This window comes from Hippocampus zosterae, chromosome 14, assembly GCF_025434085.1.
Source record: "Hippocampus zosterae strain Florida chromosome 14, ASM2543408v3, whole genome shotgun sequence".
NCBI classification, from domain to species: Eukaryota; Metazoa; Chordata; class Actinopteri; order Syngnathiformes; family Syngnathidae; genus Hippocampus; species Hippocampus zosterae.
The window spans coordinates 19,071,342-19,088,300 of NC_067464.1; the positions used below are offsets into that span (position 1 = coordinate 19,071,342).

Consider the following 16,959-nt stretch of genomic DNA (forward strand, 5'->3'; position numbering starts at 1 on the left):
AAAACGATTGCTTTATTACGGTGGTGGCTGACATGAACATCAGATAAAATAAAATAAAATATAAAAATTAACAGGCGGAAATTAGGTCTATTTGCATTACGATGTCCGTGAGTTGCCGCTTAAATGTGGTTATTCAAATGCACCAGGTAACTCTTCATTCACGCATGTAAATGGTTTTCCAAAGGTTTTAAAATCTGAAATTTAACATAAATATGAATCGCATGCAAACATATTCATGGTAGGTAAGACACCAATTCAGGAAACATTTCTGACTGCCTCTTTGAAAGAAGTGCCATTTTGAAATATACCAGGATGTTTTCATTTCTAATTTGGGTAATTTTATCTCAGCACATAACGGGATTACATTTGTGTCCTCTTCAATGGCAGCACAGGAAGATACAATTTAAAAAAAATAACACTGCCAAAAATGCTTACAGTGACAGTTTTATTGTGAAAATATAATGTAACTGCAGTGCCTGGCATGAAATCCCAGCCCTGAGCAGATGTCAAACAGTATAACAAACCATTTATACATGGCTTCTAATTAAAAATGTGATGTTAAAAGGAAATTATGATTAAGCAGAATTGTGTGTGTGTGTGTGTGTGTGTGTGTGTGTGTGTGTGTGTGCGTGTGTTAATGATCTTTCCAGAAGAATGTGATTAGTGGAATGATTGACTCAGTAACTCGCGTTTGTTAAACAAATAATTACTGCCTTGAGTTTACAGCAAATACTGGACATAACTTTAGCATCCTGAGGTATGATATGATTGCACCGCATCAATAGTCCAAAGGTTGGTTTGATCCAAATACCCAATCATGTGCCGGTACTTACAGTACTGGATATAGTATTGACTTCATTTTCCAACATGAACATAGACATTGTAAACCACTACCAAGTAATTTGTGAGACGAATAGACAAGCAGATAGAGGTTCAGTGTGCATCTACAAGTTGTAGAATTTGAATATGTCTCAGGGTAAAAATGCTAGTAGATTAGAAACCCTTAGTCCCAACAGAGAACCCTTCAACCATAGAAACAACTCATACATACTGAGTCTCCAGAGGTGGAAGCACTCTGTCAGTGTGATTTGCAGACATCTCCTTCTGGATTCAATCTTACTCCTTTTATGTCTGTCAGTCAAAGCAGAGAAAAACACCCAACGTTAGAAAAAGTCTAAATCAAACCACAGGTTTATATTTATTTATCTATGATCTGAACTGTTTCCTTCTCACGAGAGTGTGATGGATCTGTTCTTCCAGCTGTTCTTGGACAGTCGACTCAAAAATAAAGTTACGTTGAATTGATGGGTTATAAATTCACATCACATTATTAAGAAGCTCAAATGAGTTGCAGAATATTGTATGTACACATTAATGCGGGACATAGATTAGAAAACGTACTTCTCAGGCACTTCCGTTAGCATGCCATTATTTGTTAGGTGAACATGGATTTCGAAAATTGTGTCTGTGAGCAAGCTGTTCTCAATTTTGCCAGATAAAGACCAACAGTGTGGTTGATTTCTATAAACTTGTATGAATCCCCGACACAAGTTTCTTCCCTCGGCCCACTCTTGTCCGTCGCGTGTAAGTGTAAGTCCACGGAACAAAGAGACACTTTAGGTAGATTACATTTTTGATAAATGCTGTGGCAGCAAATCTGTCTGGGTGTATGTGGCCCACAGTGATCCACAGGCACAGACCCTCCAGATCCTGAATATTGCAAGTTAGTTAACTGTGATTTTGTCTTTATTTTATTCATTTATTTTTTGTACCTGGCCAAAGCACGTATGCAGCAGCGCGACATATTGATGAAGGAGGACGACGACGCTCTTGTATGTAGAGTGGTTTCAATTCCTCTCAATAGGTCATTGGTCTTCAATAACAGCAACATCTGCCGGGGAATTCTGTTCAACAGGTCATTGATTTGGGGCAGGTAAAGAGCTGCGTTGGTCCGTATTTCGACATCCTGACAGGAAAAGAGAGTTATAGTTAGCGTGATCCAAACTCAACGTTTTTGCTAAGATGGTCAAACATGTCTGAGATCAGCAGAGATAGAATTATACAGGACAAACACATTTGAGAAATCATCTTTGAAAAATAATGTGCAGAGGTACCGGCACTTACGAAATTAATTGGTTCTGGAAGAAATTTTGTCAAAAGAACATTTTGTTTGTAGAGACGAGTTTTCCATTTAAATGCCCTAATTAGTTCCAATCCCCCTAAAATTCAGACAGAAATGTTTTCTAACGCATAAAAATTCATAAAAATACATAACAAATAGATGTTATAATTAAATGACTGCACGATAAATGAAAGTTGTGCACAATGTAAAAAAATAAAGAATAGAATCAAGAATAAAAATGATGGTCATATAATTTTTAACTGCATCCTTGTTGTTTTCTGCCTTCTGAAGTTCATGTTCTCTCTCAGAAGTGGTTTTTGTCCGGCGTTTTGCAAAGAACTGATCAGAGAACATTTGCTTTTGTCGGCTTTTAACAATCCTTCGAAAATGTCCAAGGCAAACATCAGCATCGTGAGCGATTGTCCGACTGGTGAACACTTTTTTTGGGTGATTCACATTTACGTAAAACTATCGGAACGTCTCATGGCCCGTGGGGTGAATGACGAGGACGCTGCATAGACAAATATCTATTCTACACACATAGACAAGTTGGGTGGAGGTCCCTCTTAGCAAATAGGATGACAGGAAGATGCTCGGTAATAGCCAATGGCAGAGCAGCTATAAATATGTTGCGTTCAGGAAACTCTTTAAATTTCTTTCGTAACAAGAGGCAATATTTTCCTGTTGAGGCGTTTCGTAACTTAAAAATTTCATATGAAGAGACGTTCGTAAGTAGAGGTACCACTGTATCGTCATCTTTTAAAACATAAATGCACATTAAGAAACGGAGTAACGGAAAGTCAAATTAATGGAGGCACAATGTGTGTGTGTCTTCAACAATGACACCACTCTTAACACAGGCAAATCAACTCCAATAAGAGAAAATGCATTGTGTTTTCTACAGTTTTTTCTCCCCTATACACCTCGCATTTGACTTGGGAGCAGTGTGACGTCGACTGGTTGGGCTCTCCCGGTTTAAACAAAACACGTTTTGGTGTACAACTAAAATTGGCCTTTCAACAAAGCCCAAGCTGTCCACACCACTCCTCTGCTTCCTCCAAAACTATTTGCTAGGAACGTCGCCATTGCATTTAAAGACCGTTGCATTAAACACAGGTGCGCAAATTGCTTACTGTGTTCTCATAAATAGTAAACACACAAGCAGCGAAGTATACAACAGCTTGCACTGCTGCCTGTGTTGTTTCATGGCTTATAATTTATTGTGACACTGGTGTTCATTTTGATTGTTTGCCTTTGCCTGTGTGAGAGCATTTAGGTATTGAACATTCACTGTTTAATCATTCGTTTTACATCTGGGAATCGCAAATAACTTGAAGTAAGAACATTTTGGCTCCAATTTACAAAATCATTTGTTAAATGTTTGTGAAGTGCACGCTCACACTGTGTGTGTGTTTGTGTGTCGGGGGGGAGGGGGGGTACTAACAAGACATCCTGTCTTTGAAGGAAATTAAATGCTTTACCGTGCAACCCGGTAAACACTGCAAATCTGCCCTTCGATGACAACTGCAATATGACTGTCGTTTGCAGATGAACGGCAATGACAATCTCGACTATATACTGTACATTATGGCGCAGCTCGACAACACAATATCTTCCATTATCAACAATATGACACAAAGCCCATACTACATACATGACCACATAATGAACAATTGAAAAGGCCAAAAAAAAGTGAATCCAAAAATGTGTATTTTGTCCAGCTCAGCAAACTATCTAACGCTTCACGTTTTGACGTTTGTTAAACCGGATAATGAATATACAGCAGCACCAAGAGAGAGTGCTACATTGTCTCACTTCAAAACAGAATAAAGTAGGATTTCTGGAGCCTGCTCAACTCAACTGAGCTCCGTGACGTGACGACAAAAGCACGACACAGCGGCTGACTGACATAGTAATGAAAGTTGTTGCTGACGTGTTTCAATTATCTATTCTTTTGTTGATGACACCCTGGTTATTAATTACTGTCATAGATACTACAGGCTAATAATTCATATTCATTTCACAATATGTAAGATTAATAATACATCGGTGGTTGACTGGTTCGCGCGTTAGCCTCACAGTGTCAAGGTGCAGGGTTCGATTCCGGCTTCAGCCTTATTGTGTGGAGATCGCATGTTCTCCCTGTGCTTCGGTGGGTTTTCTCCGGGTACTCCGGTTTCCTCCCACATTCTCAAAACATGCATGGCAGGTTAACACTCTAAATCAGTGGTCCTCAACTAGAAATGCTGTCGGTCCACTTTTTTTTTTTTTATAAGACCAAGGTCCAGTCCCATGCACGGTGGTCATGGGACATTTAGTATGGTCTAGCCAAGCTTATACAAATCAACACTCCTCACAACCAACCAATAATGGGGTGCATGAAAATAATAATTATTCACTTTGCCAGTACACAGTAAATAATGAGAGGTATTGTGTTGAGGTAGAGGAACTCTTTTATTTTGTTAAGTTGTGCCTGCTTAATAATAGAAATAGCCCTTTTAGGGAAATAAGACATTTTTTACTTTAACTTTGTTAAACAGTAGTTGTCTTTTTTCCCTTAATTTAACAAAAGCAAAACAAAATACTCATTTTACCAAAATAAATACTAAAAATGAAAACAAAAATATTATTTTCATTTGTACAATTCCCATTTTCACATCCCCTCTGAAATCATTAAAAAATATATCAGAAGAGGAGTTAAGAACCATTTTAAATACTGACACAAGGGAGCACAGGAATGTGCAGTGCTGTTCTTCCACTAAAGGTGAATGCAATGTCTGAGGCATGCAAATATTATTTGAGGCCGCCATTGGGATGTTCATTTAACATGTTGCGGTGTTCTGCTGTTAAACAGCTGCAAAGATCCCCGGGTAGACGGGAGCAAAACTGCACACAATCGAAACGTCCCGCGATTTGTCTTGTCTAATTGTCTGTGTGTGGCTCTCCTGTGCTGAAGCTGTGAGAACACTGTGGCGTCGCGCATGCGTCTGTTTCCTGACACAATCATCCATTTTGAATGCGTGACGCTGATGTATGGGCACACCTTAAGTTCAGAGGAGCCAATCAGCGCATCGTTATCGCCGACATGCCCCCGTCTCCAGTTCGTCAAACATTATACACACACAGAGTCGCGCTGCTGCGTCCTCTGCAATACATCTGTTCGTGCACGCAAATAATACAACGGATAATTTTAACAAGCGATCGCGGTAATGCGCCGATTATAGTCCAAAAATAGAAAATGTATAACGTAAAAATCACTTTATAATTTATTATTTTATACAATTTGCCGAGGGTCCGGACAGAGGAGGCCCGGACAGAGGAGGTCGGCGGTCCGGACAGAGGAGGTCGGCGGTCCGGTCGTGGATCGCGGTCCGCCAGTTGAGGAAGAGGGCTCTAAATTGTCTCAAGGTGTGCGTGTGAGCACGGATGGTTGTTCGTCTGTGTGTGCCCTGCGATCGGTTGGCAACCGGTTCAGGGTGTACCCGCCTTCTGCTCGAATTCGGCTGACATAGTCTCCAGCATGCCCCACGACCCCTGTCAGGGTAAGTGGATTGGAAAATGGATGGATGAATCATTTAGATCAGGCATGTCCAAAGTCCGGCCCGGGGGCCAAATCCGGCCCGCGGTCGAACTTCATCCGGCCCTCGGCCCCTGTCATAAAATCAGTGCCGTCTGGCCCGCAGTTTGGGCGCAATGGAACACGTTGACTGAGGTCTCTTAGACTGGTGAGTGATGTTTCATAGAGTACTGCTTCTCTCTAGTGGCTCAATGAGTAATAGCATTCACTAAATGAGTAATAGCATTTAGACACTAGAGGGCACCACTCACGAGTTAACAATGTCACGTCGCGTGTCCGCCAGCAGGTGGCGGGTTTTCTCCCCCGCCATCTGTGCACCTGTCCGTAATTTCGGGCTGATTACCCTCCTATATTAATGAGACTCCGGCAGTTCTCCCACTGCCGGAGAATTCCTCACCGTGCCATTGATCTCTCGTGCTAATTCCTCTATTTGTAGATTACTCGTTGCCTTCTTGCCTTGCGGCCTTTACTCTTGCCATTAGCGTTAGTCACTAAATTGAATACTTCGATATTGCCTAATCAGTAGTTCCTCGCACTTTGTTTTTCAGCGAGCGTTTTCAGTTGTTTCCTTATTTCTTCCCTGGTCCTTATTTGACCAGCGTTTTGTGTTTCCGTTTTTTCCCTGTCGGGCTCTTTCTGTTTTTGTCATTAAAGACACTCTTTGCTTTGAGAAAATTCTTTCGTTGTCTGTTTTCCGGGGATCCAATTCTTTATTTTTCTCGTTCTGCACGGAGCGATCATTATCGCTTCGGGCAGATCGTGACAGAATTCTCCGGCCACCATGGATCCCGCAGACATCGAAAAGATTTTGTCCGCTCTTTCCCGACAAGAGCAACAGATGAGTCAGCAGGGCCAAGCCATTAGGGAACTCCGTGGCGCAGTCTCCATGCTGGCTCATCGGTCCGATGATTTAGAACCTCGGTTGGTCCGGGTGGAAGAGCGGAGACCATCTCCCCCCGGGGTTCGTTCTATTATTCCCGAAGCGCCCTCCTCATATCCCATTATGACGAGGGAGCCATCGCTTCCACACCCCCCTCGCTACGGGGGCGAGCACGGGCAGTGTGGACACTTCCTCCACCTGTGCTCTCTCATATTCGACCTACAGCCTTCTGCCTATGCTAATGACGCCGCCAAGGTGGCTTATGTCATGAGTCTGTTAACAGGTCCGGCGGCATCGTGGGCGATTGCGACCAGTGACGCTAAGCCGAATCTCCGTACTTCGTTCCCCGACTTCGTGGCTGCGTTCCGCCGGGTGTTCCATCATCCCGTGCGAGGCAGAGAGGCAGAGGGCCGGCTACTCGCCCTCCACCAGGGAGAGCGATCGGTAGCGGATTACTCCATCGAGTTCCGGATCCTGGCCGCCCAGAGTGGATACGGTGATCGGGCGCTGTGTGGCCTGTTTCGCCGCGGGCTAAACCCTCAACTCAAGGACGAGCTGGCGACCCGCGACCACAGCACCAACCTGGAGGAATTAATCGACCTCTCCCTCCTCATGGACAATCGCCTGAGGGAGCGAAGCCGGGAGCGTGGAGGTGATCGGTCCCAGTTCCGACGAACACCCACGGAGGAACAGGTGCAGCTGGGAGGCAGGGACGCTGGTGCGGAGGAAAGAAAGCGTCGTTTCAGCGACCGAGCGACGACTGACGGCGTTCCACCATCTCCTCACGCCTCAACCAGCCATCCGGGGTCGTCACCCCCTGCCCACCAGGAGTACTGTGAGTCACGACCGCGCGCGCCCCCCTTCGAGTCTAGGCGAGTCGACTCGCGGCCTGGACACCCCAACAGACTCGAACTCGAGGGGGAGATATTAACGGGGTCCCGGTCATGGCGGGTTCGGGCTCTGGTAGACTCGGGGGCAGATGACTGTATAATGGACACCGATCTCGCATCCGAGCTGGGTTGTTCCGTGGAGAGGTTGATAGATAGGAAGCGGGTTTGTGATCTTGATGGGCGCCTCCTGGCGGTAGTTACGCATAGGACGGAGCCGTTGAAACTTCTACTGTCCGGCAACCATGTCGAACATCGCCGTTTTTACCTAATGCAGTCTCGCAATGCCCCGATCGTTCTCGGGTTACCCTGGCTGAAGACGCACAATCCCGTGATTTCCTGGGCGCGCCCAGCGATAGACAGCTGGAGCCCATATTGTTACCAGCACTGTCTACAATCGGCCGTCGGGAAGCATGAACGTGTCACGCCCCCCGAGGAGATCTGCCTTGACGGAGTGCCGGATTGCTATCGGGATCTAAAGGAGGTGTTCAGCGAGGATCGTGCCCACTCTTTGCCTCCACACCGCCCCTACGATTGTGCTATAGACCTGCAGGCGGGCGCTCCGTTGCCGACCTCGCGGCTGTATCAGGTGTCCCAACCCGAGCGCGAGGCATTGACGGAGTACATCAACAGCTCGCTCGCCGCAGGTCTTATTAGACCATCGCGTTCACCGTTAGGGGCGGGTTTTTTCTTCGTAGGGAAGAAAGACAAGACCCTGCGACCCTGCGTAGACTATCGGGGATTAAACGAGATAACAATTAAGAATAGATACCCGCTACCCTTGCTGGACTCCGCCTTCGCCCCATTACAGTCAGCCACCATTTTCTCCAAATTAGACTTGCGCAGCGCTTACCACTTGGTTCGCATCCGGGAGGGTGACGAGTGGAAGACGGCTTTTAAGACCCCTCTGGGTCATTTTGAATACCTGGTTATGCCTTTTGGGCTCACCAACGCCCCTGCCGTTTTTCAAAATCTAATCAATGATGTGCTAAGGGACATGATAAACATCTTTTGTTTCGTTTACCTTGACGATATTTTAATTTTTTCCCAGTCATTACACGAGCACCAGCAACACGTTAGGCTGGTGCTACAACGTCTACTGGAGAACCGGCTCTTCGTCAAGGCAGAAAAGTGTGAATTCCATGTCCCCGTCATCTCCTTCCTAGGGTTCATTATTGAACAGGGCAGGTTAAGGGCGGACCCCATTAAGACGCGTGCAGTCACTAACTGGCCGGTTCCAGCCAATCGCAAGGAACTGCAGCGCTTTCTGGGGTTCGCCAACTTCTACCGACGCTTCATCCGCGGTTATAGTCAGAAGGCGCTCCCCTTAACCCGCCTTACGTCCATTAAAACCCCATTTAAGTGGGATCCGACCGCGGATGCGGCGTTCGCAAACCTGAAGGCGGCGTTCACCAGTCCCCCCGTACTACAGCACCCTGATCCTGATCTCCCCTTTATCGTGGAGGTGGACGCCTCGGATTCGGGGGTGGGGGCTGTGCTGTCCCAGCGCTCTCCGGTCGACCAGAAGTTGCACCCCTGCGCCTTCTTCTCCCGTCGACTCAGTGCCGCTGAGTCCAATTACGACGTGGGCAACCGTGAACTGTTGGCAGTTGTGACCGCCTTGCAGGAGTGGCGGCACTGGCTCGAGGGGGCAAAGGAACCCTTTACGGTCTACACGGATCATAAGAACCTCGCCTACCTCCGCTCCGCCAAAAGACTGAACGCCCGTCAGGCCCGGTGGGCCCTCTTCCTTACCAGGTTCGACTTCATCCTCACCTACTCTCCCGGGTCTAAGAACACCAAGCCCGACGCCCTCTCCCGTCTCCACGAGCCTGCGGGGAGGGATCGATCCCCGGAGACCATCCTCCCGACCCGGTGCGTCGTGGGGGCCGTCCAGTGGGAGGTTGAGCAGCGGATCCAGGCAGCCCTGGAGGGGGTTCAGGTGCCGACGGAGTGCCCAGCAGGGAGGCTATTCGTACCTCCTCCCTTACGATCTGAAGTTCTGCAGTGGGGACATGGGTCCAAGGTGGCGTGTCATCCCGGGGTGAACCGGACTGTGCAACTCGTCGCCCAGCGTTTCTGGTGGCCGGAGCTCCGCAACGACGTGACGGAGTTCATCAAGGCCTGCACCTCCTGCGCCTGCGGCAAGTCGTCCCATCAGCCGCCGGCGGGACTGCTCCAGCCGTTGCCCATTCCTCCTCGCCCGTGGTCCCACATCGCCCTGGACTTCGTCACGGGTCTCCCGCCTTCCCGGGGTCGAACTGTCGTACTCACGATCGTGGACCGCTTCTCCAAGGTGGCTCATTTTGTTCCTTTGTCCAGGTTGCCGTCGGCGCTGGAGACCGCCGACCTCCTTGTCGAACACGTCTTCCGTCTCCACGGCATTCCACTGGACATTGTCTCGGACCGGGGGCCCCAGTTCGTATCCCGCGTCTGGAAGCAGTTCTGCCGGTCCCTCGGGGCCACGGCCAGTCTGACCTCGGGGTACCACCCCCAGTCCAATGGACAAGCCGAGCGTGCCAACCAGGATCTGGGGGCGGCCCTCCGCTGTGTGTGCCTTCACCGTCCCTCATCCTGGGTCGACCACTTACCCTGGGTGGAGTACGCGCACAACACCCTCGTCTCTTCTGCCACTGGTAGGTCCCCCTTCATGGCCGCCTACGGGTACCAGCCGCCGCTGTTCCCGTCCCAGGAGGGGCAGGTGGAGGTCCCCTCTGTGCAGCACCACCTCAAGCGGGCCCATCGCGTGTGGAAGGAGGCCCGGGCTGCGTTGTCCCGCACGGCGGCCAGGAACCAGCGGATCGCGGATCGTCGCCGGCGCCCGGCTCCTTCATACGTGGTAGGACAGAAGGTGTGGTTGGCGACTAGGGATCTTCGGCTGGCCGGCACGTCTGCGAAACTGGGACCCCGATTTACTGGACCGTTCGAGGTCGAGGCCGTCATCAGTCCATCTGCAGTCAGGCTCCGGCTGCCACCCACCATGAAGGTTCACCCCGTCTTCCACGTCTCCCTACTCAAACCCGTGTCTTCCAGTGACTTGGCTCCTCCTCCCACGCCGCCGCCCCCTCCGCGGGTCGTCGACGGTGACCCGGTGTACACGGTTCGTGCCATCCTGGACTCTCGGCGCAGGGGAAAGGGGTTCCAGTATCTGGTCGACTGGGAGGGCTACGGGCCTGAGGAGCGGCAGTGGGTGCCTCGCTCCTGGATCCTTGATCCGTCCCTTTTGCGCGACTTCCACGCTGCACATCCATCCAAGCCGGGTAGTCCGCCGGGAGGCGTCCATTGAGGGGGGGGTACTGTCACGTCGCGTGTCCGCCAGCAGGTGGCGGGTTTTCTCCCCCGCCATCTGTGCACCTGTCCGTAATTTCGGGCTGATTACCCTCCTATATTAATGAGACTCCGGCAGTTCTCCCACTGCCGGAGAATTCCTCACCGTGCCATTGATCTCTCGTGCTAATTCCTCTATTTGTAGATTACTCGTTGCCTTCTTGCCTTGCGGCCTTTACTCTTGCCATTAGCGTTAGTCACTAAATTGAATACTTCGATATTGCCTAATCAGTAGTTCCTCGCACTTTGTTTTTCAGCGAGCGTTTTCAGTTGTTTCCTTATTTCTTCCCTGGTCCTTATTTGACCAGCGTTTTGTGTTTCCGTTTTTTCCCTGTCGGGCTCTTTCTGTTTTTGTCATTAAAGACACTCTTTGCTTTGAGAAAATTCTTTCGTTGTCTGTTTTCCGGGGATCCAATTCTTTATTTTTCTCGTTCTGCACGGAGCGATCATTATCGCTTCGGGCAGATCGTGACAAACAAGACATCACTCCGTGTTTATATTGACTGATATGTCATATTTCAAATGATCCTTGCAGTTGTGGATATGTTTATTGCTTGTTCATTTCCCTGTTGTTCGAGTCAAAGTTTTTGTGACTATTGAAAAGTCATGGTGATACATTTTATGTTTCAAATCAATCAATTTGCACTCAGGAGACTTCTGTTTAAGAAAAAGTCAAGTGAATAAGCAGTTGCATGTGATATACCCGTTTCAAATGAACCAAAAGAAATTCTTAAGATTGTTGAAATTAAAATAAAAATGGAAATGTGAAACAGACTGGCTTACTAAAATTTGTTGAACAATATTGTTGTTCAATGTAAAGAATGTCAGCCAAGGTCAGCCCCCCGACATTTTACCACATAAAATCTGGCCCCCTTGGCAAAAAGTTTGGACACCCCTGATTTAGATTATGCACTTTTTCACAATTTGTCACCAATTTGTGATTTAGAGACTCTTCTCCACAGATTTCAGCTAATAAACTGTCAAACATGACTTATTGGCATTATAAACATGCATTAAATAAAGGCCTTCAACTTACGCCTGGTCATCGCTGCAGTTGAGTAAACAAGCATTCCCTGCCACTATAGAAAAACATGCAGGATACACACCAGGGTCAAAAGACAACATGCCATCCTCAGCGCGTGATAAACAGTCACCACAGTCACAACAGAAGCAGTTTGTGCTCTGCTTGAAGAATAACAATTAGTCGCAATTATGGGAGGAAATATAGCAAGCCTCACAGCTGTCAGTGGGACTGAGAGAACTGTTCTCATTTGCATCTGCAAAGCGACAATAAGGAATTTCATAGCAAGTGCAGCAATAATAGGAAGTGCACAAGACAAAGGGAACGCAGCCAGCAGGAGGGGAAATTGGTGCGAGCAATTTCAGGGTTTCCTCTCTAATGGAAAGATCCAAGTTATTTTATGCAAGAGACATGGGGTAGTGGTGGCCTGAGCGAGTAAAATGTCTGAAAAAGTAATTTTATCACAAAATGGTTCTCAGCACTTTTGTTGGGAAACAGCAATCTCAGAAAATAACATTTTCCAGGTAAAACCTTATCAATATAGGTACGTCACTTAAGATCCATCCATCCATCCTTTTTCTGAACCGCTTTATCCTCACAAGGGCATGGGGAGTGCTGGAGCCTATCCCAGCCGTCTTCAGGTAGAAGGCGGCGAACACCCTGAACCGGCTGCCAGCCCATCAAAGGGCACACAGACATGCAAACTCCACAGAGGAAGGTCGAAGCCGGAATCAAATCCTGCACCTCTGCACTGCGAGGTCGGCGCGCTACACAGTTGGCCACCGGGCCGTCCGCGGAGCCGCTGTGTGATATTAAAATTGATTTGATGAACTGAAACCATTATTGGTGAAAAATATGCAAAGAACAGAAATAAAAAAGGGGTAAATACTGTTTCACAGCACTGTATTTATCAAATAAACATCAACCAAGTAAACAAAAACTGCAGTTTTCAATGGATAGTTTTACTAAAGGAGATAAAATATTCAAAGCTGCAAGTACCTGGCTCTATGTAAAAAAGGAAGTGTCCCGTACACCTAAAAATTGGTTGGGCCAACCTCAGCAGCGACCAACTGAGATCAAGCATTTTCTGTAACTCACGATGAATGACTGACATCCATGTGGAAATATATTTTTAATTCAGCAACCCTGGAGGGTTTTTTGGGTTATGCCACAGCATTTCAATCAGATTCAAGTCCATCCTTGAACTAGGTGTCACCTAAACCTTGGTTTTGTCACCATACTGTGAAAAGCACGTATCTCCATTTCTGTCATAAAAAAAAAAAAAAAAAAAAAAAAAATTACATTAAGGGTGGCCCGGTAGTCCAGCGGTTAGGACGTTGACTTCACAGTGGAGGGGTACCGGGTTCAATTCCAGCTACGGCCTCCCTGTGTGGAGTTTACATGTTCTCCGGGCCTGCGTGGGATTTTTCCGGGTACTCCGTTTACTCCCACGTTCCAAAAACATGATTGGCAGGCTGATTGAACACACTAAATTGTCCCTCGGTGTGAGTTTGAGTGCACGTGGTTGTTCGTCTATGTGTGCCCTGCGATTGGCTGGCAAACGGTTCAGGGTGTCCCCCACCTACTGCCCGAAGACGGCTGGGATAGGCTCCAGCACCCCCCGCGACCCTAATGAGGATTAAGCGGTTTGAAAATGGATGGATGGATGTTTAATTTAATGGCATGTTTGAAATGCTCACGCCCCATTCCAGTAAAAATGACAAAAATGGACAGACATGCTTTTCATAGGACAGCGACAATTTGTTTTTAAGACATTTGGAAGTCAACGTTGTAGTGTATTTCCGATCATTGTCCTGCTGCATAAACCAGGTGTACTTCCACTCGAAGTGATGTACTAATGACTGAATTTTGCCCTTTACAAAGCAGCCACACAACCAGCACAATGTTAGATTTTTGGTATGTTGTTCTTTTTCTGAAATGGGGTGTAACATTAACTCAAATTGTAACAAGATATACATCTTCCAAAAACTTTTGTCTTGTTAGTGCACATTCTTAGAACCCTTTCAATTCTGAACTTAGCGCGCCTTTAGGAGTGTTCACACGGCAACTTTAACTCCGGTGTGGCACCGGGGCTGCCCCCCGTAGAGCGTTCACATGTACAAAGTTATACCAGTGTAGACACTGAAAACAGTTTAAACAGGAGGTGGTTTAAAAATTTACTCCGGAGTAAATGCTAGTTTGCGGGGCAACACCGATATAAAATGGGGCGTGTGAACGCTACAGGGGTAGACTCGCTATGCGTGAGAAGAGTTGATCACATACGGGTAGAATGCGTTGCTTTCGTGCTCTGTTGTACGTCCGTCATCTTTCCTTTTGTAGGAGACTGGACTGTCACGGAGTTGTTTGTGTAGTTTGTTCCTTTGTTGTTGTTTCTCTCTCTCTCATCCTTTTACGGTGTCTGATAGACCCATCCATCCATCCATCCATCCATCCATCCATCCATCCATCATCTACCGCTTATCTGGGGCCGGGTCGTGGGGGCAACAGCTTTAGCAGGGAAGCCCAGACTTCCCTCTCCCTAGCTACTTCTTCAGCTCTCCCCGGGGGATCCCGAGTCGTTCCCAGGCAAGCTGGGTGACATAGTCTACCGATGCCGTGTGAACACCCCTATTGTCAACCCCATTCATTGTGTAGGTGGTGAAGGGAGGTGACCATGGAATGGTGGAGCGTTGCTGAGTGGCGCTGAGGGTCTCTGTACGACTCAGTTGTCTACCACGATGGCAAATCAACTTGAATAATAACATTTATAGCAGCGCTCTAGTGATGTCAGAAAAAAATGCCGAAGAAGCTGTTTAAGAGTGAGAAAAATGCTTGGCTCTATTGCACTTACAGTAACCACACAGTGAATATCTCCCGGCCCTGGCGCATAATTATTTTTGGAATCCGAAAGAAACATTGATCTTTTTAATCTCTTGGCATATAAGACCCAATGACGGAGCAAGAGTGCCTTATTTTAAGAGCAACCGAGAAATGTGCTGTGCAATCAAATGTAACCAGTCGAATGCTGTCCACCTGAGAAAGTGAGCGGAAAAAAAAAAGTGGGAAGTAACCAGAATTTGCGCCAAGAGCCAAGTCCTGTTTAAAATTTTATATAATTAAAACTCAGTTGTGTGGTTTCACTCTTCGAAACCTCTTGCCTGTTGGAAATCTGTCGAACCAATAGAAATCCTACCTCTGAGAGTGTGACAGGGACAGAACTGATACCAGAGTTGACGGCAGTCCAGGAACGAGCGGTGAGTACACAAGCAAACAGTGGATATAGGTCACCAGCTCCCAGTTTGCGACTGTAACGCTCCACCCCAGGCATGTCCTGTTGAATCAGAGACTGCCAGAGCCGGCAGTAGTTTACTCTGAAGTCTGGTTGTAAGACCTGGGTACAAAAAGTATTCAAAGTGACAATTGCTTGTTAAATAAAATACATAGTACAGTATATATTGCATTGCAACCAAGTCAAGTCAACTCAATTGTCAAATGTGCCGTATGTGCAACATACGGCACAGATGAAAGTTCTTCCCTCTCAACCAGATAAGACAACAAACAAGAGGAGCCACTGCGGGTGCCCGCGCCACCATCAAAAGAACAGTTAACATAAAATGACAAAATAATACAACACAACATATAAGACACAAAAGGTTTTCACATTTTCTTGAATTACTGCTTGGATTTTATTACTTATTGGAGTTTGTGGAATTGGGTGAAAATCGTAAAAAGGGAGTAAAATAAGAGTAAAGCTCAATTACTCGTATAGCGAGTGAAGCATTAGTGCTTCTCTTTGATTCGCTTTCATATGCTACGAGTTCATATTTCAAAATATTTCCAGACACTAAATGTAATTTCAGTCCATTAATTGGATTATTAACTACGGTATGTACAGTGTGTATGTATTGTGGAAGCAATAGCCACTTATATAGACAACAAAGAATTTACTGTTGGGGTTTTCCTAGATCTAAAAAAAGCTTTTGACACAATAGATCACAGTATATTATTGAAAAAACTAGAAAGAGATGGCATTAGAGGTGTAGCTTATAAATGGATAAAAAGTTATTTAGAAAACATATCAGTACGTGCAACTCAACAATAAAAAAACGAATAAACTGAAAATCACTTACGGAGTTCCTCAGGGGTCAGTGCTTGGTCCAAAACTATTCATCTTATATATAAACTAGCTGGTGCGCCGCCCTCCGGGCGGCTCATCAGCTAGTTCCTGCGGAAGGCTGGTAAGGTGGGCCTTTGGCCCACAAAAGTGTTGTTGCTTGGTTCAACTTTTTGTTCATCTTCATTGCTTATCGCGAAAATAAAGAGATGTTTAGCTCTACTAAATAACTAACAATTTCATTGCAATGCTTGTGGGTAGACAACACTTTTTCGCTAAGATGGCCGCACGATCGTAGTGAGCCACTGCCTGAGCGGCGCAGTGGCGGCGCGGTGAAGTAGGTACGTTTTGAAAAGGGAGAGACGGAAGGACAGACCGCGTGCGGGACGACGCGCAATATATATATATATAGATGAAATCTGCAAGGTCTCAAAACTATTTAAATGTGTCCTATTTGCTGATGATACAACTTTCTACTGTTCTGGAATAAATCTGAAACAGCTCCTGACAACCGTAGAAAACGAATTAAACAAATTAAAAAACTGGTTCGACAGAAATAAATTGTCACTTAACCTGAAAAAATCGAAGTTAATTATTTTTGGCACAGGACCAATCAAACACCAAGCTAAAATTATGGTAAACTCAATTGAAATAGAAAGAGCGTATGAAACCAAGTTTCTCGGATTAGTAATAGACTCAAAACTATGTTGGAAACCACATATCGATAACATAAAAAGAAAAATAGCCAAGACCGTAGGGATCCTCTACAAAACCAAGGAAGTGCTAAATAAGAGATCTTTGTACACATTATACACTTCATTATTACCATATATGACCTACTTACCAAATATGGGGAAATGCCTGCAAAACAAACACACTCCCTATTCTCAAACTACAAAAAAAAGCAATTCGAATTATTAATAGATCAAAATATACGGAACCCACAAATCCACTATTTATCAAATTAAATACGATGAAATTTTATGACCTGGTTGACTTTAAAATCGCCCAATTAATGTACAAAGCACACA

The 16,959-nt window shown here is 46.2% G+C and overlaps 1 protein-coding gene across 2 annotated transcripts in view; it reads right to left on the reverse strand.

Annotated features, from left to right (window-relative positions):
* Nucleotides 1-431: 431 nt before the first annotated feature.
* The window catches only part of adck1 (aarF domain containing kinase 1), a 79,185-nt gene continuing 62,657 nt past the window's right edge, over nucleotides 432-16,959 (reverse strand). For both annotated transcript variants that reach the window (XM_052085763.1, XM_052085762.1), the window contains 3 exons: nucleotides 15,008-15,205; nucleotides 1,773-1,966; nucleotides 432-1,131 (listed from right to left, as the gene is read on the reverse strand). In XM_052085763.1, the coding sequence (XP_051941723.1) occupies nucleotides 972-1,131; nucleotides 1,773-1,966; nucleotides 15,008-15,205 (552 nt within the window). In that variant the 3' untranslated portion in view covers nucleotides 432-971. The remainder of the gene's footprint in view (nucleotides 1,132-1,772; nucleotides 1,967-15,007; nucleotides 15,206-16,959) is intronic.